At 28.3% G+C, this 24,866-nt stretch overlaps 4 protein-coding genes and 1 long non-coding RNA gene across 7 annotated transcripts in view; 2 read left to right on the plus strand and 3 right to left on the minus strand.

Annotated features, from left to right (window-relative positions):
- Nucleotides 1-24,866, plus strand: part of LOC107064422 (dipeptidase 1) — a 363,750-nt gene that overhangs the window by 280,691 nt on the left and 58,193 nt on the right. The gene's annotated exons all lie outside the window — the stretch shown is intronic.
- On the minus strand, nt 3,184-5,521 carry LOC149031996 (uncharacterized). Its single transcript, XM_089174176.1, has 4 exons — nt 5,254-5,521; nt 4,006-4,604; nt 3,544-3,914; nt 3,184-3,423 (listed from the first exon to the last, which is right to left on the minus strand). Exons 3-4 carry the CDS (start codon nt 3,782-3,784, stop codon nt 3,329-3,331), a joined length of 336 nt encoding a protein of 111 aa, XP_089030302.1. The 5' UTR covers nt 3,785-3,914; nt 4,006-4,604; nt 5,254-5,521; the 3' UTR covers nt 3,184-3,328.
- LOC149031997 (uncharacterized) lies at nt 10,461-13,779 on the minus strand. The gene is made up of 7 exons (XM_089174168.1): nt 13,687-13,779; nt 13,264-13,552; nt 12,888-13,171; nt 11,717-11,907; nt 11,300-11,639; nt 10,841-11,211; nt 10,461-10,688 (listed from the first exon to the last, which is right to left on the minus strand). Exons 3-7 carry the CDS (start codon nt 12,983-12,985, stop codon nt 10,609-10,611), a joined length of 1,080 nt encoding a protein of 359 aa, XP_089030294.1. The 5' UTR covers nt 12,986-13,171; nt 13,264-13,552; nt 13,687-13,779; the 3' UTR covers nt 10,461-10,608.
- Nucleotides 13,780-17,574, plus strand: LOC149031998 (uncharacterized). Of its 2 annotated transcripts, XR_016177125.1 has the most exons (6): nt 13,780-14,113; nt 14,203-14,590; nt 14,688-14,839; nt 15,190-16,049; nt 16,143-16,291; nt 16,614-17,574. It is a non-coding gene; the product is annotated as an uncharacterized LOC149031998 (long non-coding RNA). The 2 variants fall into 2 exon arrangements; XR_016177124.1 differs by having other exon boundaries at nt 16,143-17,574.
- Nucleotides 19,868-24,051, minus strand: LOC149031999 (uncharacterized). Its single transcript, XM_089174175.1, has 5 exons — nt 23,740-24,051; nt 21,029-21,228; nt 20,604-20,958; nt 20,144-20,517; nt 19,868-20,066 (listed from the first exon to the last, which is right to left on the minus strand). The coding sequence occupies exons 2-5, from the start codon at nt 21,195-21,197 to the stop codon at nt 19,987-19,989; spliced, it is 978 nt and encodes a 325-aa protein (XP_089030301.1). The 5' UTR covers nt 21,198-21,228; nt 23,740-24,051; the 3' UTR covers nt 19,868-19,986.

Genomic DNA, 24,866 nt, shown 5'->3' on the forward strand with positions numbered 1-24,866 from the left:
TAACTCATGCGTCGTGTAAATGTATATTTTTTTGTTTTCACGTGTTTAGCAAAATACCGAGATCAAATTTCAAATTCATACTTTTTTTAATTGCCTTTCATGAATTTATATTTTTCCAACGTATTTCATAAAACAACTATTAAAAATATAAACACATTTTTTAATATGCTTTTCCAAAAACTTTTAGTTATTTCACGTATTACTTAGTTATTCATTTCTTCATGCCATTTTAGAAAAAAATAATTATTTTAAAAGATCCAAAAGCGTTCAAATTTATTCGAATTATATATTTCTAGTCATTCTGATTATGTTTCGCTTATAAAAAACTAATATAAATCCATTTAAAAATAATCAACTGTAAGATTTCAGCAATCCACTATCGTACAAATTACACGAATGCAAAATAATTTCTACGCAATAGGAAAAAAAGTTCTTTCCGCGAATTAACTTACAATATTCTCTTTAAAAATAAAATTAGTTGTCTTTAGAAAGCTATTAGTCGTAGCTAAAGTAACGATGCGAACATTAAGCACAAAAATTTATCAATAACTTATATTTATTTGCACTTTTTATCTTATTGAATTTCTATTGGTACTTGCAATTTACAGAATTCCTGTACTGTATGTACACCTTTATAACACTTATATTGAATCTTTTACCATCAAACGTTCTCACTGGGCACTATTGCTGCACTAAGGTCTGATTAAAACTGAAGTCCCTTTGCTAAAGGTAACGAAGTTAGAGTTCAAGATTTTAAAAAACGTTCCTTCTTCGGTCTACCTCTATATATACTCAAAAGAGAAAGCTATTATTTCTGGATTTGGGTGGAGCAAACAAAATTCTGACCAATAACTTTGAACGATGTATTCACCTATTGTTAATCAATCTATTATAAGATTTTTTTTAGGTTTGTCCATAGATGCTATTGTATACTTGTTATTGAATTTTCACTTCAGAATTATACTTTTCTTTTGAAAAAAAATTTTTTCATAGTCGGAACCTAGGACAATAGTTCAGGTAAATTTTATGTCTACCGAAAACATCTGGTATACTGACTTCCTATTCAGATTTCCAAACAGATTTCTTTTTCACTGCTATATGATTCTTTACTAATATTCTCTACCTTTTTTTATTTTTACATTCCAAAAAAAAAACAGATAAATTTTTCAAACAAAGAAATTTTAACCATTAGTCACTGTTGAAAAAATATTTGAAACGGGACAATAAGCAACCCTCGAGAAAACTCATATATAATTCAATAATAAATGATATGTAAAACTTTAGTCGAATTGCATATCAATTTTAATAATAAAATATGTCAAAGAAAAAAGATATTTAAATATATAGTGTAATATCTATTATCTAATAATAGATGTTGCAATAATAGTTTAAGACAATAATTAATACGTTGATCCCTTACCCGTAGATCGTTGTTCCGATTCAAAAATTTACACTCTAGTAAAAATGTACATAGAATGTAAGATGACCTAGGTTCCTTAGAAAACCGTGTTAATCGAAATCATACAAATAAGGATCTATTCATAAAATGATAAAAATATAATGGTATATATATGTAACTCATTTTACATATAGAAACAAGAAGTATAAATTGCAATATTTCATCAAAAATTAAATTACTGTTATATATTACTTTCGTACACTATTAATTTTTTACTCCTAGTTGGTATGATGTTACTTTCATCACTCGATAGTACTTGATGCGATTTAAGTTCAATGTTAAATGAATTAGAAACAATTTTAGATCGATGAGACTTGGTAATGAAATACGTAATTAACAATTGTGTTTAATTTTTGATCAAATCTTTATAGACCTCCTCGTATTGAGTTAAGCGTTTATTATTACCTCGCTGAAATAGAAGAGTTTGTTTAACATTTGGATCATTTTGTAAAAAATGATTATTCAATTCTTGTCCTAATTTAAGTCCTTCACGGATGATTTGTGCTACTGGTTCAGACTCCTCGATCTAGGCCGGGGGTAAATTTAAAAACCGTGTAAAAATTAAAATAAAATACCGTGTAAATCGGAGAATAGGTGTACTTCGTTTTCGAGGACAAATTTTCAACTAAATGCACATATTCCGAAACATTTCGTTCTAAATGCGTTTATCTTCTTCTACGATAAGGAACAAAAGACCCAGTGAGATATAGATTTTCCATGGTGATCTCTAGGCATATCGTTCTACATGTGATAATCTTCTACTACGATAAGTAACAATGGGTCCAACATGTTTATACGCTGGTATCGAGTAAGTTTTAATTTATAAAAGTGCGCACATGGTATAACGGTGCTCGTTGCTTGACGGAAATTTTTCTGAGAACGTGGCATTCAACGTGACATTCATACATTTCCTTTTCTTTTATATATTTCTTTTTTTTTTTTTTTCTTTAAAAGCGGAACGGTCTCTTGTTCTTGATGTCATCGAATCGATTCCTCGACATGGAAACATTTTTTTCCTTTATTCTTTTTATCTTTTTATTTCCTATTTTCTTTATCGTAACGCATGTTTAATACATTTTTTTTCCAAATTAGTCTTTCTATTCGTCGAAAGAAATGTGTACTAACATTACCAATCTTTCTAATGGTAAGATACGGATAAGTGCAGAAAGGAAGAGAGAGAATAAAAAGGGAAAAGTAATGAAGAATGTAAACATATTAAATAATTGTGTAAATAGGGTTAGAAACGATGTTAGGCAGAGTGAAAACGAGAGACTTGTAATCTTTGAAATACAATAAAGAATACATTGCATTACATTATATTACCAATCTTTCTATAAAGAATTACATTAATATTATTGATTCGAATAAAGAAAAATGACAGAAATTTTCCTTAAATCATTTACAATTCTTCATTTGTTCACATAATGAGACAAAAATATTTTAATTTAGTCTAATAATAATAATGGATATAGATTAATTACACTCCTATTTACAGTAATTAATATTTTTATATTATAATATTTTTATACAAATTATTCAGTTGTTCGAGATTATTTGCTAAATAATATTATAAGAAATTACTAATTAAAAATGGAAAAATTTATTTTTGTTAATTTACAGTGCACTAATGTTGAATATTTAAAAAACTTATTGTTCGTAAAATAAAAGTAATGTTAGAACTGTATTATTATAGAAACAATAAAATATAATAATACACTTATATATATCTCACAATCAGTTAATATATATATACTTCATATTTATCTGTATACGTATGTTCATAGCTAGATACATGTCTTTATTTTTATATATTTTATCTTTAAGTAAAATATATAAATCTCGATTAAAGTTCTTCTATTTATCAAATTACTAATTGTATGTAAGTATCATGATAAATGTATCCTTCTGATTATCTGTTTGCCCATCACTACCTGGTGCCACATTTGAAATAGTTGTTATAACATCTATTTAAAAAAAAATATATATATTTACATTATTAATTAAATATATACATATATTATTAAATAGATATAGATACATATATAGTATATTTTTTCTCCTTTTCTTGGAAACATTTTACCAACCATTTACATTTCCACCGAATCCTGCGATACCACACATATAAACAATAGACATTTTTGGAAAAATTTGTTCAAATGTTGTGAAATCTAAGTCACTGAATCTATGATAACGAAAATAAGATATGTAAATGAGACCAATCGAATGTTTTCTCAAATTAACACCCATTTTGAAATCTGTCAATTTCTTTTCAATTTCTTCCTTTGTAGAACAATCATTGCTTAAAGTTACCATCCATGTTCTCATACTGACACCACTTATAAAAATAGATGCACAACTCGATCTGCTTCTACATAAATGTTTGTTACCTTTAAAAAGGCAAATCGTTATTACGTCTAGTATACCACCCCAAACGGAAGTTTCATTATCTGGAAAACTATGAAAAAAACACAGAATATTTACAGATTATCGAATAGAAATTAAAAATCTTGTGAAACAACAAATATATAACAAAATAAATATATCACCATTTTAAGTAATGTTTCAAAAGTGATTTGGCTATACAAAGGCTGCTTCGATCACAAAAAAAAACATACAAGTTGGTATAGATTTGCTGTTAATAAAAAGATCTTCAAAGTTTGATTGCCATGTATAAAAATTTTTCATACTAGGATCCATATATGCAATTATTTCTGGGCAAAACAATACTTGGTTCCAAGGTTCCGCAAGAAAAGAACGCGTAGTAATTTTTATAGGAGATACTTCAGGTAAAAATAAATTACAAATGTAATTATTGTTTTTATGCGCATAAAAATTCCCCATAAACAACGAGAAACAATTATTTGGCATTTCTCGGCAAAAGCATTCTTGAAAAAATTAAAATACTTTAAATATCAATATTCTGTCAATTAATAAATGTATCATATCAAACTTGCCTTCTTTTAAAGTAGGCAACAATAAATTTTGAGTGAAATGCATTTGAACACAAACTTTTATTCGTAAAAATCTTAAGTTTTCTTTATATCTAGCTCGCCACAATTTAATAGTTACCTTATCATGTCTGTGTTTTATAATGCATACGGGACCTCTAGATCTTAATTCATCTTCCGCAATATTCCGCCAAAATCTATGATAATAAAAAAACATTAAAATATATACATTATTCGTATTTTATAAATACATATATCGTACTAAACCTTTTTTTATTTTACATTAAATTATTAATTTTTATTATCTACACGTTGAATACCATATTAATTGTACATGATTTATCCGTGACACTAACACAATATTTTATTGCAATATTATTTATAACAAATACGTAACAGTGTGTAATTGTGCTTACGCAAAACCAAAAGCAAAAGACTATACCCCAAATTTTTTGACGTATTTTAGAGATTGTACATGTTCAGCTGTCCTTTGATTTAAATGTTTTAATACGATATATCGTATTATGATTACATAATATTTAAAATACATGTTATATATATATTTAATGTATAAGTAAATATATTTTTAAATGTTTTTTATTGCATTAATTTATTCACATCATTAGGATGATAATATTGAAAAATCTAAAATCATTGAAAGTTACATGAATTATTATATATTTCTAGTAATCCCGATTTTAACGATCACTATGACCCCTATGGCATTCAACGTGTTAAATAAATATAATAAATAATTTTGAAAATTTAGATTTATACAAAAATTATTTATTTGCGTAATTAAAAACAAAATAAGTATAAAATTATAAATTGTTCATATTATTTTACCTACAAACCAAAGATGCATGATGTAATTCTTTACTATTTAAATACTGAAAAATAAGACGCATTATATCGTAGTTTAAATTTGCCATTTTTTTTACAAATATTAATTCTTTTTAATATTAAATTTTTCAATCAGCTTATTAATACAACTTTAAAAATAGCCTATGATGGAAAGATATACTTAAATTAGTCTGGAAAATAATTTTTAAAACGAGCATGTGTCACGTATTTACAAATGTTCTTCCCAGTACTATTGTTTAACAAATGTGTCTTGAAATTTGATTTTAATTACGAAAGGCAATGTTCGTAAAGAATTTTTTTAACATATACTGTTTTAAGTATCATTCAATAATGTTATTTTTGTAACGTATTACAAAACACAATTCTATCAGTTGAGATATTAAATTTTTTTCTTTTATTGATGATATTTGGATCTTTCGTTAAAGAATACCCTATAAACGTCAGAATAATATTTCATTTACGTGAATATCGTTTTTATATAAATTTTTCTTATTGATTTTTAAATAGTCATTTCATATTTCTCAAACTCACTTTCCAATAAAATCTACAAAGTTTTTAAACAAATATCTTAAATTTATTAGATTTCGTATTATATTTTAAATATGTTATTTTTGACCTTAATTTTATTTGTTTCTATAGTATCAAAAATATTAAATTTTAAATAGTTTACCTTTAAACTTTAAATATTTATCAGTCAGACCATTACTTGGACTTTGTCTTAATAAAGAAGAAATATCTCACTAAATTAAAAAAGCTTTCCAAATCACAGTGTTAAATATTAGAAACAGTCATCCAATGATAATACTTTTGCGTGTATATCAAATATCAAAATACAACGATGTTATAAGAACGTTATACTATCCGTTTAAACTATCTTATTTATAAACAATCTTTGTCTCGTATTCCAAAGAAAATAAATTCACAAAATTCTCTACACTTTTAGATTTCCTAATAATAAAGAAAATTTAAAATTAAACTTCATATCATGTAAAACGTATTATTTATCAAACATTATTAATCATGTAAAAAGATTATCAACAATTATTAACTTCTAATATACTATACTGTGTATAAATTTTTTAATAAAAATAAAACTTAAAATGTAACAATATACAAATTTTTGATTACCCGAATATTTATACTTATAAAAAAATGTTAAACTTTGTTTTGGAATAAGGAAAGATGTTCTTTAAATTCCAACTATCATACCAATCCCAATACTAAGTTAAAGCAAAAATGTATACAGGAGTTATTCAAATTAAAAACAAGAGTAGTTCCAACCTACAAGAGTAGTGTGTCATATAAAGCTTATGTCAATAATAAACAAATTTAATCGTTTGAGTGGGAGTCGAAAATCCGATTGAAAAGTGCCGAGCAACGCGAAAGCACTTTAGCTTATTATTAGAAAATACATCGAACATGCAGTTACTTTAGACTACCAGTCTGATGCACTTGCACTTTTACATTAGATCTGTAACCGAAAAGCGCAATCATGCCGCTTGTTAAAACGTTAATAAAACGGTTGAATATTGTTAAATTCTATCAGTTCGAAAATCTGTCTAAATAAATCGATTTAACCTTTCAAATTGCTGAATACTTCCTAGGGAAACAATCCATGTGGACTACACGCGCCTAACAGTTTGCGATTTTTTAGGGTGGAATACTTTTTCTGCTAATGTGAATTATGTTGATTGAATAAAAGAAAAAAAGAAAAGAATCTTAAGTGTAAGAGAGGTTGAAGCAATTGATAAACGAATATATGCGTCCGTGCCGTCGTATGATCGTAGACTGATTCTCACCTCCGTATTGTGAACGTTCTCGTACATACACTTTTTCACTCTACTTGGTAAGGAAAGAGAATCCCTTCTAACTTCAAAGTTGTAAGGGTGAAAGGAGTTGATCCAGAACAAACACGTTTCAATTGTAATTGATTTAAGTTATATTTTAATATTTTTTATAGAGCAGATCAGTGTATTGATCGGTCATTGTTCTGCTTATCTCTTTGTTTCTTACTAGTTGTAACTTCTAATTTATACTAACTGGCTGAATTTGTTTACAACAATTGAATCAACTGACTAAACTGAACTGAATTAACTGAATCTGAATGCATTTACTTAAATCTGAATAAACTGTATTGGATTAATTGAGTGTGGATTAACTTACTGAATTTACTGAACATGGATTAACTGAATTTTAGCGATCTTTACCTGCTACTTATAGATCTTCTCCCACCAAAAAGGACCAGTATAACCTTGGAGAAAGGGTAATTGTAGAAACTATTACTTTATAAAAGTAAATAAAATAAATAGTAAATTAGAAACACAGACAGCGCTGATAATCATACATTACTACATTACTAAAGCTAAAGAAATAAGAATTTATGCAATATTTCTACCCCCATTTCTTCAATTACATTTAATTACAACAATTAAATTTATACGCTATATTTAAAACTACAATGAATATTCTTATGGACTACTTCAAGTGTGCAAAGTTTGAAAAAAATCAGACGAATAAATCACCAACGGTCCCTTTATAAGTCATTTAAAGAATATCGAAGTGTTATTGTTCGTGCCTGGCTATTTTTCACGCCCTGCTGGGTCCGCTAACAAAAAACGCACACTCGGCTGGACCCCTCTGAATATCCATGAGTTTAAATTCCGGCGACATTTAAAACATTTAACGCTTAAACGTCAGCAACGTTTAAACCACAAAAGCCCTAACACTGTACTTAAAGCACGTTTCTGAAAAACGAGTAGCTAATGAAAATATTTGATTGCTTCCAAACCATCATATACGTTTTGTTTTTTGAATTAAAAAGTGTAAATCAACGTGTAAGTCACTCATACAAGTAAAAAAATTACGCAACATTTGTTAGTAATTATAATTTTCTTCATTTAGACGATAACATAGTTTATAACAAACTTTTAATTTGCTATAGTTATATTTAATTAGTTGTTTGCTAAGTTCCATGTTTTCTCTGTGAATCACACTCTGCATTCAATAATATCGTAAATATCGCTCATTTTTATGCTTTTTCTCTGTAATTAATATTAAAACCAGTAAATATTAATTGCTTAATCAATCTAGGAAATTCATGTTTTTATTCGGTTAACAAATTACTCAGCTCGCGGTTGCTGTCTAGGCGATTAAAAATCAGGATATACAGAACAATCATCCTACTGGTAGTCCTTTATAGTAGCGAAACGTGCTTACGTTACGGGACAAAAAGAAATTTAGGGTTTTCGAAAACAAAGTTCTTCGTAAAATCTTCGGTGCAAAACGCGATGAGGAAACGGGCGAATGGAGAAAACTCCATAACGTTGAAGTACATTGATTGTACAACAAACCGGACATTATCAACGTCGTAAAATCACGCCGATTAAGATGGGCTGGTCACGTAGCGCGCATGGGGGAGGATCGAGCGGCGCACAAAATATTGGTCGGTATACCAAACGGGAAAAGACCACTAGGTAGACCGAGACGCAGATGGGAGGATAATATTAGAAGGGACCTGAAAGAAATAGGATACGAAGACCGCGAATGGAAGGATCGCGCTCAGAAACGAGAACAATGGCGGGATTTGGTATTTGCGGCAATGAACTTTCGAGTTCCTAATGCCAGTTAATAATAATAATAATAATAATAATAATAATAATAATAATAATAATAATAATAATAATAATAATAATAATAAATATTAATTGCTTATATGCTTTTTAGATATATAATCTACTAGTTTATAATTTCACGGATTTTTCGAATCATTTTTTCATTATTATTTTTTTACTTAACTCGGTCTGATAGCACGTTTTCCATTTAATTACGTGTAAATTTATAATAACTGTTAAACGGCCTTATAAAATAATCCCTAATATTTTTAGGAGCTTCAGGAAACTTGTCAAAATAATCTATAATTTTTTCAAATCATTCTTATCATTTTCGGTATACAGCAGCCCTCCTACAACACGGCATCTTATAACGCGGTTCATAAATTGCGGGAACCCTCCTATAACACTTCATCTTATAACACGGTTTTCTTTCAAAAAACTTTTGTACAACATTGCTCTTTTACAGCCGCTGCGCAGCTTGCCGTCTTAAAGGTACATTGTTGTGGAAAGTATTTCTTTTCATCTCCATGGCCTGAAAATAAAAGTTTTTGACTCACGGCTCTAGGTCTCATACAATACGGTTTCACAAAACACGGCATTTCCTAGGAACCTATCTACCGTGTTGTAGGAGGGTTACTTGTACCTACAAAACATTCTTAAGCTACTAAGAATCTACCAAGTAAACGAAGTATAAGTAATCTTTTATACTTCTATATACAAACCGACGAAATAAACGAAGAAGTTCGATTAGACACCATTCGGCATAATAATGCCGCGAAGGCAGCAAGGCGTGCGAAAGGTGAGACACGCCTCCAACCAAAGATTGGACGCCATTCATTACTGTACTTGAATTAACAACCACGGTTTTTATGCCGCAAGGCTTTTCCCTGACGAGCTAATAAAATATTATATTTTCTATTGGCTCAATCACATATTTTATTCATTATTTTAATTTAATCTTTATCTTCCTCATCACTTGCTTATTATAATTATCGGAGGACTCCATGTTGGAGGAATTTGCTTACATGCAATCCTTTCCGTAGAGAAATTTATCCCTTTGATATTTTTATAATTCATCTGCAATAAAACTGATTATCAAGTTCAGAAATTGTTCGTTGCAATAAATTTTTTAACCTTTTCCGAAATTTGACAAAACACTTATTTTTAATCCACATAAATAGCTTTCGTTGAAAGCAATTGTATAAAAAATATTTTCGAAATTATAAAAAAAATTTTTTATTTTACAACATAAAAAAATATATTCTCCAAAATTGAGTTATTGACCATCACTATTATCGCTTTAAAGTCCCTCTCTATTCATAAATAAAATAAATACATTAAATCGGTTTAATAAAAACTCAAAAATCAAATGTAATAACGTTTACTTTAATATTTAATTTATTTGCATAAAATTTCTATAATCATTTCTTTTAAATATCTTACATTTGAGATCGTTTGAAAAAAAACGAATTTAAAATAAGATGAGATATATATTTTGGAAAGTTTACTTTTTAATTAATTTTAATAATAGAAATTTAATATCCATACGATAAATGCAATGATACAATTGTATCCGTATTAAAATAATACAAATATGATGTCGTTATCTTTTATCTTACTTTATATCTTTCTATGTATTTACTTACATACATATACATAGATAAATACTTGTCTTCATTTACATATTTACTGTACCACTCAAATGTTTGTATTATTAAATAATGTACTAATTATATGTAATTATCATGAGCTTAGTTTCCATACGTTGGATCTTTTTCTGACTATCTTTCAATATTCCAAACGTTGCTAAAAAAAATGTTCATAAATTTAATTATAAATAAATAACAAATTTGTGCACTCGACTGTGCACAAATATTTTTGTAAATTTGTGACATATACGACCGAATAACTAATAATTAGGATAAAATATTTAGTTTTTCTATTGACATAATACTAACTCCTTAAATCTTCTCCAAATGCTGCAGAACCGAGAATATAAAAGAGAGGCGTTCTCGGAAACATTTGATTGAATATAGATAATTCTTTTAGAAAGAAATGTGAAGCACGACGATAAGTAACGTACATGAAACCCATCGAATGATTTTTTAATATTCTATTTTTTTTTAAGTCTGCAAATTTTGCTTCAATCTTTTCCTTGTTATTACAATCTTCATCAAAAGTTAAAAACCAGGTTTCCATGTCAGTACCACTTATAAATATACATATAAAATTCGTTCCAGCACAACATAAACTTAATTTATTATTAAAACTACAGATTTTTATTTCATCTAATAATCCACCCCAAACATTCATTCCAATGTTAGGAAACCTACGAAAGAAGACAAAATATTAATATTTTCAAATAGAAATAAATAATTTTTGGAAAATTATATTAAATAAAAAAATAAATATTTCACCATGATAAAAAATGCTCTAAAAATGATTGTACTGTGTTGCTACTAGAGAGCTCAGATAAAAGAATCATAGATTTTTTGCTAGTATTGTCTGTAGTGAGAAAATTTACAAAGTCTTCTTTCATATCTCCAGCATTGAAAAAATTTAACTCACTGTTAAAATCTTGTTCTATGCAAAATAAACCTGCAGCCCAAGGTAACGTAACAAAAGTACGAGTAGTAATTTGTAAGGAAGGTACTTCAGGTATAATCATGTTAATAACTCTATTGCTATTGATTCTTACATAACAATTTTTCAAATATAATGAATAACAACTAATTGGCAAATAACTGCAAGAGCATCCTTAAAAATATCAAATATTACTTTAAATACTAATAATCTATAAAATAATATATATATACGTATAATATAAAACTTGCCATTTGTATAATGAGTATTAAAATAATGTTCAATGACTTGAAATCTTAAAAAAGGCTTAACTCGTAAGTTACTCAAGGCTTCACAAACTCTATTATGACAGTCCTCCATGGTATCATTTTCTGTTATGAATGTTGTAATGCATACAGGACCTCTTGATGATATTTCATCTTTTGCAGCTTTGAACCAATATCTATAATAATAAAATAAAATTTCAATACATATATATTGTTCTCGTCCTTTAACAGTTTAAGTGTTAAAAGCAAGGCGATTGCACTTTTTCTGCTTGATCTTTAACACGTTCGTTGCTCCGTCACCTACATTTGGGTGATGCCCAATAACTAAATACGTTTTGACAAAAAGGTTGAACGACGAACGTGTTAAAAATGCCAGACCATCAGACTGAGAAGTTGAAAATAACTACACGTACGATATATTTTCTAATAATATAGTGTTATCGTGCTTTTCAACATTTTTCAACTGAATTTTCATAATAACCCGTAATATTCAAACAATTAAATATATTTATCGTATTACAATTTCCATAATATACAATGAATTTTATCTATTTCTATATTATTAATATTAGAAATGTAATACTAAAAACTAAACATTATCATGATTCTAAAATATTTCGTACAAATACCAACAATTTATAATCCCATATTTAGTAATTTTTAAAGACAAAATTTCCAATAAACAAAGCAACATATAAAAACATAAATAATGAACTAATGTTCCAAACTTTTACCCCAAATCTTATTTCATAACAATGCATAATTTACGACACTTCGACACACGTATACAAAAGGGTTACACTTTTTTATTCTCTTTCCAAGCATTCAAATCTTGCTTTCCTCAATTATCATTTCTTTCTTCATATTATTATTTTATCCCACTCTTACGCATATTTCGAAAATTGTCATAGTTTGTTTTTTGCCTTTTGAATCTAATATCATTCATAGTTGCCCAACTCGAAAAGTTTCTTACTCTTGTATAGCTCATACCATATACATACAAATACATAAATACTATAGATGTTACAACACTATAAAAGCTTACAACAATGAAAATAAAGAACGATTTGGTCTTAAGCTTACATATAAATTATTATTACCATATTCTGATACGAAATATTCATCAGTATATTATAAATTCTGAATATAATTGTACCTGCAAACCTTAGACAGAACATCCAACTGCGTAGCATTGAAATATTTAAAAATATTTCGCAATATACAGTAATTTAAATCTTTAATCATTTTTGCCATAATATTCAATTAAATAGAGTAAAATATTTGTTCATCAACTAATTAAAATTAGGTCAATAGAAATGTATATAGTCAACAATAATCTCCAAAAAATATTTTTGAAAGGAGTATGAATCATATATAGACACTTTTATGTTTTCAATATTTGAGACTGTGGTTTCTTGTAAAGCTACAAATCCTTTGCTTCTAAATATGGATATTTGTAAACACACGAGAAAATAATATTGAAAACTGTTATGCAATAATAAAAGATTTTCTTTAAATTTGAATAATCGTACCAGTATCAACGGCGAGTCATAACACAGACAGAAATAGAAGTTATGAAAATTAGACCATAAGTTAGTTCGTCCTTGTGAGCGCAGTGTTTTGTCGTACAAAATGTAGTTTTATAAAAATTTATATATTGTAGGATAATTAATTTGAAAATTTGTTCAAATAGATCTACATAGTACATGAAAAATTCACAGATTAAATTAAGATTAGACGTTCGATATATTAAATGCTTATAAAAATCCAATCTTTCAGAAGATAATTAAAAACTGTCTGTCATAAATAGGCTCTTATGGTCTGAAAAGTAAAGTATCTACAATAAATTGCTGCTTGTGAGTTAATTTGTAATAAATCAGTATTTTTCAATAACTTTCATCGCGTTTATCTAACGAAATAATTTCATAACGTACGAACAATGATAATTCGCTTACCTTTGTAACTATGTTGATACGTGTTCCAAGAATAAACATAAACTGATTATGTCAATTGAGAGAAGTGACTTATAATAACACATTCTGTTTATATTCGTGTCGTTAGAATCGAATCTGAAGTGAACGAAAGCAATTTATAAACTACCAATTATAAACGTACAAGTAGAAATAGAAAATATGTGGTTTTCTTAGTTTATGGTCTTATCTAAACGAAGGTTCATCACGTTCCAGAAACGAAATATTTGTGCTGTTTATTTTAAAAGTGTCCTATATAAATTTATACCTAAATTGAGATATTTATGAGTTTGCGTTTCAATAAAATTAAAAATATATTGGATATTAATGTGACATTCTGTTTTAAGTGTATTTAAAAGAGTTAAATTTACAATTCATGGTCAAGTTATGATGCCTCAATGGTATATATGTAGTAAGTCTATCGTGTCCTTGTATTTCGTTATTATAATTTTTTTATATTTTTATATAATAGTGTCAATACCATATTTTCAAATTTTCTAGGTTTACACTGACATCATAAGTTCAGTATTTTAAACTCTGCATTCTTATCCACACACACACACACACACACACACACACACACACACACACACACACACACACACACATATTACTAATAGAAAATGATATATGGATCATTTCTTAACCTTTTAAGCACTGTGCGAAACTATATAGGTTTCAGTGGAACGTATCAATTTAAACGGAATGTTTAATATAGTGACATCCACATGAATATCATAATTTTTGAAAATATTATACGGATTCTATTTTTTTGAAGTGAAAATTCTCTACACGTATTGGAGTAAAAATTCAAGGTCGGGACATGGTTTCTACGGTTACCATGTGACAGAAGTCGGACAGGAAAAGAGACGAAAGATAAAATTCATATGTGAGTAAAAAAAAACGATTCATATTATACATGGCATTACCTATTCTCGGTTTTCTTTTTGTGCTTATTTTCTTATGAAAGAGGGAATATTTTCTAGTCTCTTCACTCATGACTCAGGTGCGCATGCTCTTTCTTTTCTGAAAGAGAGCGAAAACGTTGCGACATGCTCAGTGGTATATAGTGGGAATTGGTGAGCATCCCACGTGGAAAAATCGTGTAATTGATGAATTACATTTATACTCACTACAAGTATGTACCATAATTTATTTTCATTTTTATAGTATATTTATTATGATATTCATATGAATAACCTAAATCTTTGAGAAATTATCAACGTGTTCCGTTTTAGATAGAGTAAGACAGAAATCTAAGTAAACAATGCGTCGTAACTGAAACCTGGTTTTTATTTGTCTTTTTAAATATTTATTAGAGTAGTATATCCTTTCATAAAATATTAAAAAATTATATATATATATATATATAATTTCATCTATATATTATGTATATATATATAAGTTCTAGTGTATATATAAATTCTATTAAATAAACTAATTATAAAATATTATTATTAAGCAAGTTATATATTCTATTGTTTGTAGATTTCAAGATGCCGAAAAAAGATTCTCAACTCTCAAAGTAGAGTACATATAATAACGAAAGTTTGATCACCACCGAAAACTAAATGAGAATATACTCAGAAGTATAAGGGTACGACTGAAAGCATTTAAAAAACAAGAATACAATGCATATATGTCATCGATTGGTGATGTTTGTATTGCAGAATGTTAAATAAGAAATTTTTTTTTTAATCAATAGAGGAATATGAAATTAATTCTCAGAGAGAATTATAAGTATTTCTTGCTGACATGATACTTTGACATGGGTTATAAAAAAAGAAAGTTATACAATGATAAATGTACACGTATATATAGTATCTGTTATAGTATGATCATATTACTATTTAGCAAAATCTTATTCCCTGATCACAAGGATAGAACTTTTTTAGTCTACATTCTAAATTTTAGTTTTCAAGATAATTATTAACTAGAACGTTTGGATGATCTGCCAAACAAATGTAGGGTTCACTGAAATTTGTAATTTCTTCTTTTATTGTAGAAAATTTTTCAATTTCCAAAAAGCGTACGATTCCGTAAAACGGGGATAAAATACTCCAAATCTTAATACTACAGGGGATACCAAAAAACTGGTCAACCTGGTTCAAGTTTGTTTAAAGGAAACTAGGGATAAAGTGAGAATAGGTAATCAAATGTCAGAAACTTTTAGTATGCATAGCGGGTTAAAACAGGGGGACGCATTGTCACCTCTTTTATTCAATTTAGTATTGGAATTAGATGTCAAAGAACTGCAGAAAAGTGAAGATGGTCTGCAGTTGAACGGAACAACGTAACTGTTGACATACGCGGACGATATTGCTTTGTTAGGGGACAATGAAGAGTCGGTAATTAATAAAGCGAAAATATTAATAGATAATACAAAAAATCAGGAGCTACAAATAAACGTGGAAAAAACTAAATTTATGCTCCATTTATAGGCACAGGATGACATTTATGCTCACGCAAAATGAAGGTTATATGTACCGATTTATTTTCATTAATATTAACCCTTAACGCTTCAAATGTGCCTCTCAGACACCACCGATATGCAACGCTCTACTTCAAATATATTGTTGGATCGTTATTGGTAATTATTATGAATCAAAAATAATACCTCTCAGTCATTTACAAGCGATTAGTAAAGACAATTAGATCTGAATCTGTTTTATTGTGTATCACTTATTTTTCAATTACGTCGAGAAGAAAAATAAATTGGTTTTATAAGAATTAATTTTGTGAGAATGAGTTGTAGTTGTTGGTCGATAACCACAATTAAAAGTCGGAATATTAAGGGTTAATACATCACTTTTGGCACTATCTTCCTAGTACGTGCAAATGAAATTGGAGGATTTCAGTTGCACTTTGAAGATCGCTGCCTAATGCTAACACAGTTGTGTCATCTGTCTTAGTTATGTCCTCTGATGTGGGTAAATCTGCTATGTAAATTGCGTATAGCAATGGCCCAGTACACTGCTTTGTGAGACACCGAATAAGATAGGAAAGGCTGCGGTGAACTGATTCAGGTACTTGACTGTGAATTTTTTGTAGGTAAGATAAGATTTAAGAATCATGTAAAAAGAATATGTCAGCGTCTTTTTAAGTTTATACAGTAGTTCAGTGTGCCATACTTTCTTTATCGAAAGCTTGTCTAATGTCCAGGAATACTGCTGAACAGTATGTTACTTAAAATCTTGTGATATATTATGAATTACCTGATGAATTTGCTCGATTGTGGATTAGTGTTTCCAAAATGGATGATAACCTAAATGTAAAATGGTGTTGAATATTGAAGTAATTAACACGATTTCTTTCTTTGGCAGTTCTTTGATTATTTTTCCGTTAATTATATCATGTTCCTGACCCTTTTTTGAATTTATGTTTGAAGGGGTTGTTAATTTGACCTTCATCATAGTAAAAAATTTAATTTATTGAGACATTTGAAATTGTACGCTCAAGGAATTCCTGATTTCTTCTTCTTCGATGAGTGAAGTTGAGAGAGATGGTTTAAATATATCTGCCAGGTGTAAGGCGAAGAGATTTACTTTATCTATTGGTTTTCTGACCCATCTATCTAGTGGTTGGTGAAATGGTGAAATGTCTTGAGTTGGGCAAGTGCTTATTGCTTTCCAAAACGAATAGTTAGAGTCTGCTATGAGAGTCAAATTCATCAAATATTTTTGGAGATCTTTATTCTTAAAATCTTATAGAGTTTATATTAATACTCTGATAGCTTTGCTTAGTTTATGCTTGTCCTCAAGTAATTTGCTATTTTTCCAGGTTCTGTCTAGCTTCCGTTTTTTAAACACTATTTTTATAACATATTTGGGGTAATCGTGATCATACGTGTAATCAAATCTATCTATTGTTTATCATAACACTTCATTCTTGATTAGATGATCTTGTTTGTAGGGTGCAAGTTCATAATGTTTTAATAATAATAATAATTTTATTTTTGTAATAATAAATAATTTATTATTTATATATAATTATAAATTATTTATAAATTAAATATAATTAATTAATTATTATTAATATTTAATTTATAACAATTTATAATAATAAATTCTTTTTTAATAATAAATTTAATAATAATCACTGTACCCCCATTTGCCTTTCTGCTGAGATGATGCGTGCAGTATACCTTGTAATCATAGGCTAGCGAACAACATTTGAAAACTTGGTCTAGCTTCGTAAATTTTTATAAAGTTTTTTTTGATTAATTAATTTGTGATTAACATTTTCTCAAAAGAAATGTTAATAAAAGGTGTCTGAGATTTTTTCGATCAAATGATGTCAGTGTATTCTAAGCACATAAATAAGAAAATAAATTTAATACTGCGTTTTATTTAATTATATTATATTGAATAAAATCGTAAGATTTTGCAAAATAGTTGATGTTAAATTTAAAAATGTATAATTTTTAAATTGAAACTTTTTATATAATGTTATATTAGACGTATATATATATACGTCTCAAATTGAGTTGATGTTCGCGCGCACTATATGTTATGCTGACGTGAATCCGTTTCAAACTATCGTACCGTTTTTAAAATGCAATTATACGCGAGTTGCACGGAAAGTCTCACGACGGTAAACTAATACAGTGTGAGTGGTTTTTTAGTATACTAAAGGCACTTCTTCAGTCAACAATGATTTATTAACTTAAGTCTTTGGCGACTATGTTACAATTGTTTAATGTGGACTGTATAGATGTATGATGTGTAAAATGTATAACACAAAAATGTATAATGGACAAAGAGAGTATGTATTACGAACAGAACAGAACAGAACAAAACAATCTTACTTGATTTCACATGTTTTTATATCTGAATTAGTTACACCCCTTTGGAGAGGGAAGGAGCTGAATGTAACTTATTAACCAATAGTAGGAGGGTCGACCCACCAGAGTGACCCGATGGGAAAGTTTATGTTTATTGGGAAGGATGGTAGTGGGGGTTTCTGGAAACATAAGGAATTTCTTTTCTGAATAGTACCCTTCCTATGTGCATTGTATCATGTTCACTTAAGTATTGTATACCACTCGAAGGACCCAACACTGGTATACTTTTAATTGCACCAATATGTTACGATGGTCATTGAAATGATTTGAGAATTTATGGCAATCATAAATTTTCTTCATCCTTGAGTGGAACCTTTCAAATAGACGATACTTTATACCTAAGGCTTAGCATATTCTATGATATTTGATTCCATAAACTTATGGTATGGTTTTCTTTAAATGAAATTGAATATAAGAAAAAATAACTAAATATAAGTTATCGTCTACCAATGATTTGGTACAGAACAGTTGATCATGAAACAAAATTAGATCGTTATACCTCTTCTCATGTATATATAATTTCATCAAAAATTTGTTATTAAATATTGTATAAGAATAACCTTTAGGATATAAAATATTAACTATTTAGAATAGTTATAATGGTAGCAATATGGAAGTTATAACGATCATGTTTCTCGATCAAATCAAACTTTGAAACTAGCAATCAATACAAACCGATAGAATGATAGAACTCTTGACACGTACCAAACAATAGTAATAAATAACAATAATATTAGAAACTACGCTAAGCATCGTAATATGAAATGCTAATAATCTACGTTAAAGAAAGTCATAGTTATTAAATATTTCTTTAGTAAGGATACTAAACGTTAAACTATTATTTTTATTTACATTTGTCGAAAAAAGAATTGTTGATTTTATGCTTGTTAAATTTATTTAAATTTTTGTTAAAAGAAATTTGCTAAAAGCTAAAAAGTTTATCGATAACATATTTTTACGTAGCTTTGAAATCTCCAATAAACAAATTCATTCGAGTTATAATAATTTTTTTTTTAGATTTTAGGGTTCAAAAGAAAGCATTTTTATATCACTTTAAAATAATAAATTAATAAATTTATTGAATTTCTTTTACACTCAGTTCTAATAACGTATGTAAACAAATCAATCAGTTTTCCAAGATTATTTAACAACTGACATTATCATAAAAAATTATTTGAGATATAAATAATACATTCTAAAACATTAACTACTAAACGAATTCAAATGATTAAACATAAGATATGAAGATATAAAATGAATACAATTAAAAATTAATATAGTCAATTAAAAATATAATCATCATAATGATTTTTACATCTTGGTAAATATAATATTACTTGGTTATAAAACATAAAAGTAAATACATTTTCCTTTTCGGTGAATTCGTCATTTAAATGCATGTTTTGTTATAATTTAATCCAAATTCTTAACTTCATAAATATCTAATTATATGTTAGTATCATGAGAGTTGTATTGCAACCTTCCATTACAGAATACCCACTTATTGTTGTCTTGCATAATTCTGAAATAATCATTTGAAAATAAGATTTTTCTCAGTATAAATATAGTGTTATTTTTTTCTATTGACATATTACTAACCCAACCAATTTTCTCCTCCAATCGAAGCCTCACCGTAAATTGGAAATAAAGTCATATTTGGAAATATTTCTTTGAATGTTTGTATTTCAAACATATAGAGATTTTTAATACGTCTCGAAGAAACGTACATAAAAGCTATCGAATGTAACTTTAACTCTACTTTCTTTTTAAACGTTGTTAATTCCTCCCTAATAGTTATCTTATCATTGCATGTTTCATCTAAAGTTACAAAAAAAACATTCATATCCGGGCTACTTATAAACATAAGTACCATCTCCGCTTCAGTTGTACAATGATTTTTATTAAAACAACACTGGCAGACATTGAGCATATCCATTAGTCCTCCCCAAATAGGAATCGTACCTTCTGGAAACCTACGTAAAAAAAAAAGTTACAATTATTCTACAAACAAATTTTTTAGCTATCCATAAATAAGAATTTAAAACATTCAATATATTACCAGCTCATTATAACTTGTAAGAGTTCTAATGTATAAAAAATACTTAAATCTCTGGCCAATAAAATTACACATTTTTGCACAGGACTATCTTTTATGAAATAAGGTTGTAATTTATTTTTAAGATACGTCACACGTTCTAATCTAGGACTACAATTAAAACGTATCTCTTGGCAAAACAAACTTGTGCTATTACAAGTACCTGTTATAATAAAAGTAAAGGTTTCTATTTTTAAATTAGATTCTTCAGGAAAAACAAGACTCATAAGAATATTTTCCTGTTTGAATTTACCAAACGGAAAATGACTTTCAATCTGTAATAAATAGCATGTTGATGGCAATATACTGCAGTGACATTCTGAAAAAATAATGATATATATTAAAAACCAAAATTCTCTAAAACGGTGTACAATTAATATAGACTTTACCATCTGAAAAATTTTCATCATATTCATCGTTAGTGAAAATAATTTGCAATCTAGGTGTTGATTTGAAATATCTTATAATATTTTTTTTCACTAAATACCAGCATCTACGAAATTTCATTCTTTTTCTATTTCTTTTCGTAAATGCAGGAGCTTTTAATTCGCCTTCCATTTGGTTAGCAATTGCAGACTATGATCTATGACTGTAAAACAAAATTTTAATATATAAGCAATTCTTATTGTCTAAATATATTAATTGCACAAGTCTTAATTTATAAAAAGGATACTACTGACGATTAACATTTTCTTAAAAGTTATATATTATATATGTAATATATCAATAAATTTTGGACTAAATTTATACTATATATTACTGAAGTCAAATACATGAGGATAGTTCCTATAAACTTATTTCCGAAAATGCATATGTATATGTATTTATGTGTATTAGATTGTTGCATTAATTCCGTCTAATTTTTTTTTTTTTTTTTTTGATAAAGTGATTAATATTTTGTTTTCCAAAAGTAGAACGTTTTAACATAGAAAGCAGACAAAGTGTCCAGTTTATTTAGATATTTATGTAGGTATTTAGTAAAATAACGTATTATAAGATATTTTAAATCAACAATGTATTAAATAAATATAAAATGCTAACATTAATGGTTATTGATAGCATAATCATATTTAAATAAAAACAAAGAAATGTAATGATAACAATATCTAAAAAAAAAACTGGATATTAAAATTTATTCTAAAAGACACAGAAATTATGCAACAATCTTTTGCAACGACATAAAGTGTGATTAAAAAAAACATTCGATATTTAAATGGCTTATAGTATTTATCAAAAAGAATAAAAATTGTGTAATTCACATAGGCTCCAAAATCAACTCTTTTGATATATATTTATTTTTAATATTTATGAGATTGCAATATCGTAAGTAAATTTTTTGGCAACATATTGAATATACCAGAGAGAAATTTGCTTAGGAATAAAATAATTCAAGTTTGTTAAAATAAATATATCATGATTGTAAAATCTAATAATACTGGAAACTTTAGCCACATTTTCAAGTTCATCTTCACCCAACAAACTAAATATAATACCAAACTTAAAATTTTATCGTTTATATATTTTTTTTATTTATTATTATTATTTAGTGGGCTCAGGGGGCGGCCAGACTGCTGCGCTTTGCAAGGGAGTCGGAGCTGCCCGCGGGACCGCTACGGTCATAGGTTTTTCCCCGCAAGGGGCCCGGGCACAATGGTCCAGAGATTGAGCGCCCGGGTAAACAAACCTCAAGAAAAAAAAATTATTATTATTAATTGGCATTAGGAACTCGAAAGTTCATTGCCGCAAGTGCCAAATACCGCCATTGTTCCCTCCCCTGAGCGCGATCCTTCCATTCGCGGTCTTCGTATCTTATTTCTTTAAGGCCCACGATACATTAAACGCCTAAATTTTGACTGTTTTTCAATAGCTTATTTAAAATGGAAGGAATAAATGAATCGTTTTGAAACTCAGCATGTTTATTCATTACATATTAAAATATAAGAATCTGATTTTTTTTCAAAATGGCCGCTGTAGTAACTAATCTTCTAAGGCCCTCGCGGCGAAACGCATCAATCATGGTGATTTTTAGCTTTAGTTACAGTAATCTAAAATTAAAAAAAGGGTCGGAGCATGTTAATAAAACATGTATCTTCTAGTTGAACTAAGGAAAAACTAAAAAGTCAAAAAATCGTAAATTGGCACGACTCAGACAAAAAAGTCTGATTTTTGACCCTTTTGTTAACGGTTTCTGGGTCAAAATGACAATTTTTGAAAATTTTTGTGACATTTTTAAAGTTCAACTAGAAGCTAATACTATAAAGAAAATGTGTGCTTAATTTCATAAGAATCGGTTGAAACCTTTTTGAGCTATCCTTCACCACAGTTTGAAAAAAATCGTTTCGAGAAAAACGCGTTCAAAGTTTAGCGTTCGCGTCTAGCGCCGAGTTGAGGCGGAGCACTTAAATGAATTTTTAATCGATAAATAATTCGAATTTCATTCTAAAACTTTACAGGCATATTTTTAAGATGGTAAACTAACTATTTATGAAAAAAAAAAATTCGATTTTTTTTTTATTTTACATGTATCGCCGGCCTTAAGATCCCTTCTAATATTGTCTTCCCAACTACATCTCGATCTATCTAGTGGTCTTTTCCCTTTTGGTATACTGATCAGTATTTTATGCACTGTTCGATCCTCCCTATGTACGCCACGTGACTTACCCATCTTAACGTGATTTTAAAACGTTAATAATGCTCGGTTTGTTGTACAATCGATATACTTCTATTTTATGGAGTTTTCTCCATTTGCCCGTTTCCTTATCGTACTTTGCACCGGAAATTTTACGAAGAACTTCGTTTTCGAAAACCCTATATTTCTTTTTGTCCCGTAACGTAATCACGTTTCGCTACTATAAAGGACTACCAGTAGGATGATTGTTCTGTATATCCTGTTTTTTAAGCGCCTAGACAGCAACCGCGCGAGCTGAGTAATTTATTGACCGAATAAAAGCATGCATTGCCTAAATTGATTCTTTTCCCCGAAAACAAATAAGAAATATTTAATTACAAGAAAACTTTAAATGCAATGGAGTGCAAATTTTGTAGATGTAAAATATAATGTTACTCATTGTACCACTTTTTGTTCACGAACTGTACTTACGAGTAAAAGATAGTAATAATTAATGACAGTTAATAATAGATTTGTCCTAAATTTAAACCTTTGCACTGGTTCAAACGACAAGTTATAACACTAACACTGATATAAATTTAGCAAATTACATTAAAGAGTATTTTCACTATACGACCGCAGTTTGTCCTACAATGTTTAATTGTTTACAAATCCAAGTATTGTAGAATGATCGAAAATTTTGTTATTCCTCTAAAGCTGTAAGTTATATTGCCTCACAGGTTATACATATTTTAATAATTTTTTTTATTACACACAATTTATTTATTCGTTCCTATATAATTTGACGAATTTATTTTTGGTATTAAAGTTTATATTTATCGAATATTGTTTACATTAGTTTTGAAGTTATATTATTTATATTGTAGTTTTTATCATCATATTATGCCGTAACGGTTTCGCAGGACTACTAAATTAAATCAAGATGTATAGCTTATATCAGTTATTATTAGCAATTAATCATAAGTAAAATTTTTATATATTGTATTATTTTACATTAAATTTCGGTATTATTGCAAAATTTGTTACCCTTGGTCGCGTACCCTAGCCTTGATCGGTATTATTGTATTTATCTATTGCAAGAATGCCTTAATAATCTGTAAATCGATTGTCGTTACTTTTATTGATTGTTGCTGCGTTGTTGCTTGTAAAAAGTCTCCTCGACGGAGAACTGCTTGATGATTGCGTTGCTTTTAGATTGATGAGCTTTGGCTAGATTTTTGATGCCTCTTTCTGCGATTAGGCTGCTTCGTCGGATGCCGATGCGTTCTTCATTGTATTGCTGATGTTTGAATACCGGTGAATAGATATGAATCGTTAGTTGTGGCGAAATACCGGTGATGCTGGCTTTCCAAAGGTTTTTATAGTAAAAAATCGGTTTTCGAAATCCCTTCCCCAAGTTAATTGGCCTATAATACAAGGATTTACAGGGGACAACTACGAACTAGTTTTCCTTCCCCGAGACTAGCAGCTGTGATGCTAACACAGCAAATAGTATATATAAACTTGTAAAACTGTTTTTTAGTATTTCTATACAAAAGTGTTATAATTTTAAACTAAATGCATATAGTATTGGTAACTGCATCGAACAATAAGCGGCA

Source organism: Polistes dominula, unplaced genomic scaffold, assembly GCF_049000335.1.
Source record: "Polistes dominula isolate Pdom_NZ unplaced genomic scaffold, Pdom_raw_medaka contig_482, whole genome shotgun sequence".
NCBI lineage: Eukaryota > Metazoa > Arthropoda > Insecta > Hymenoptera > Vespidae > Polistes > Polistes dominula.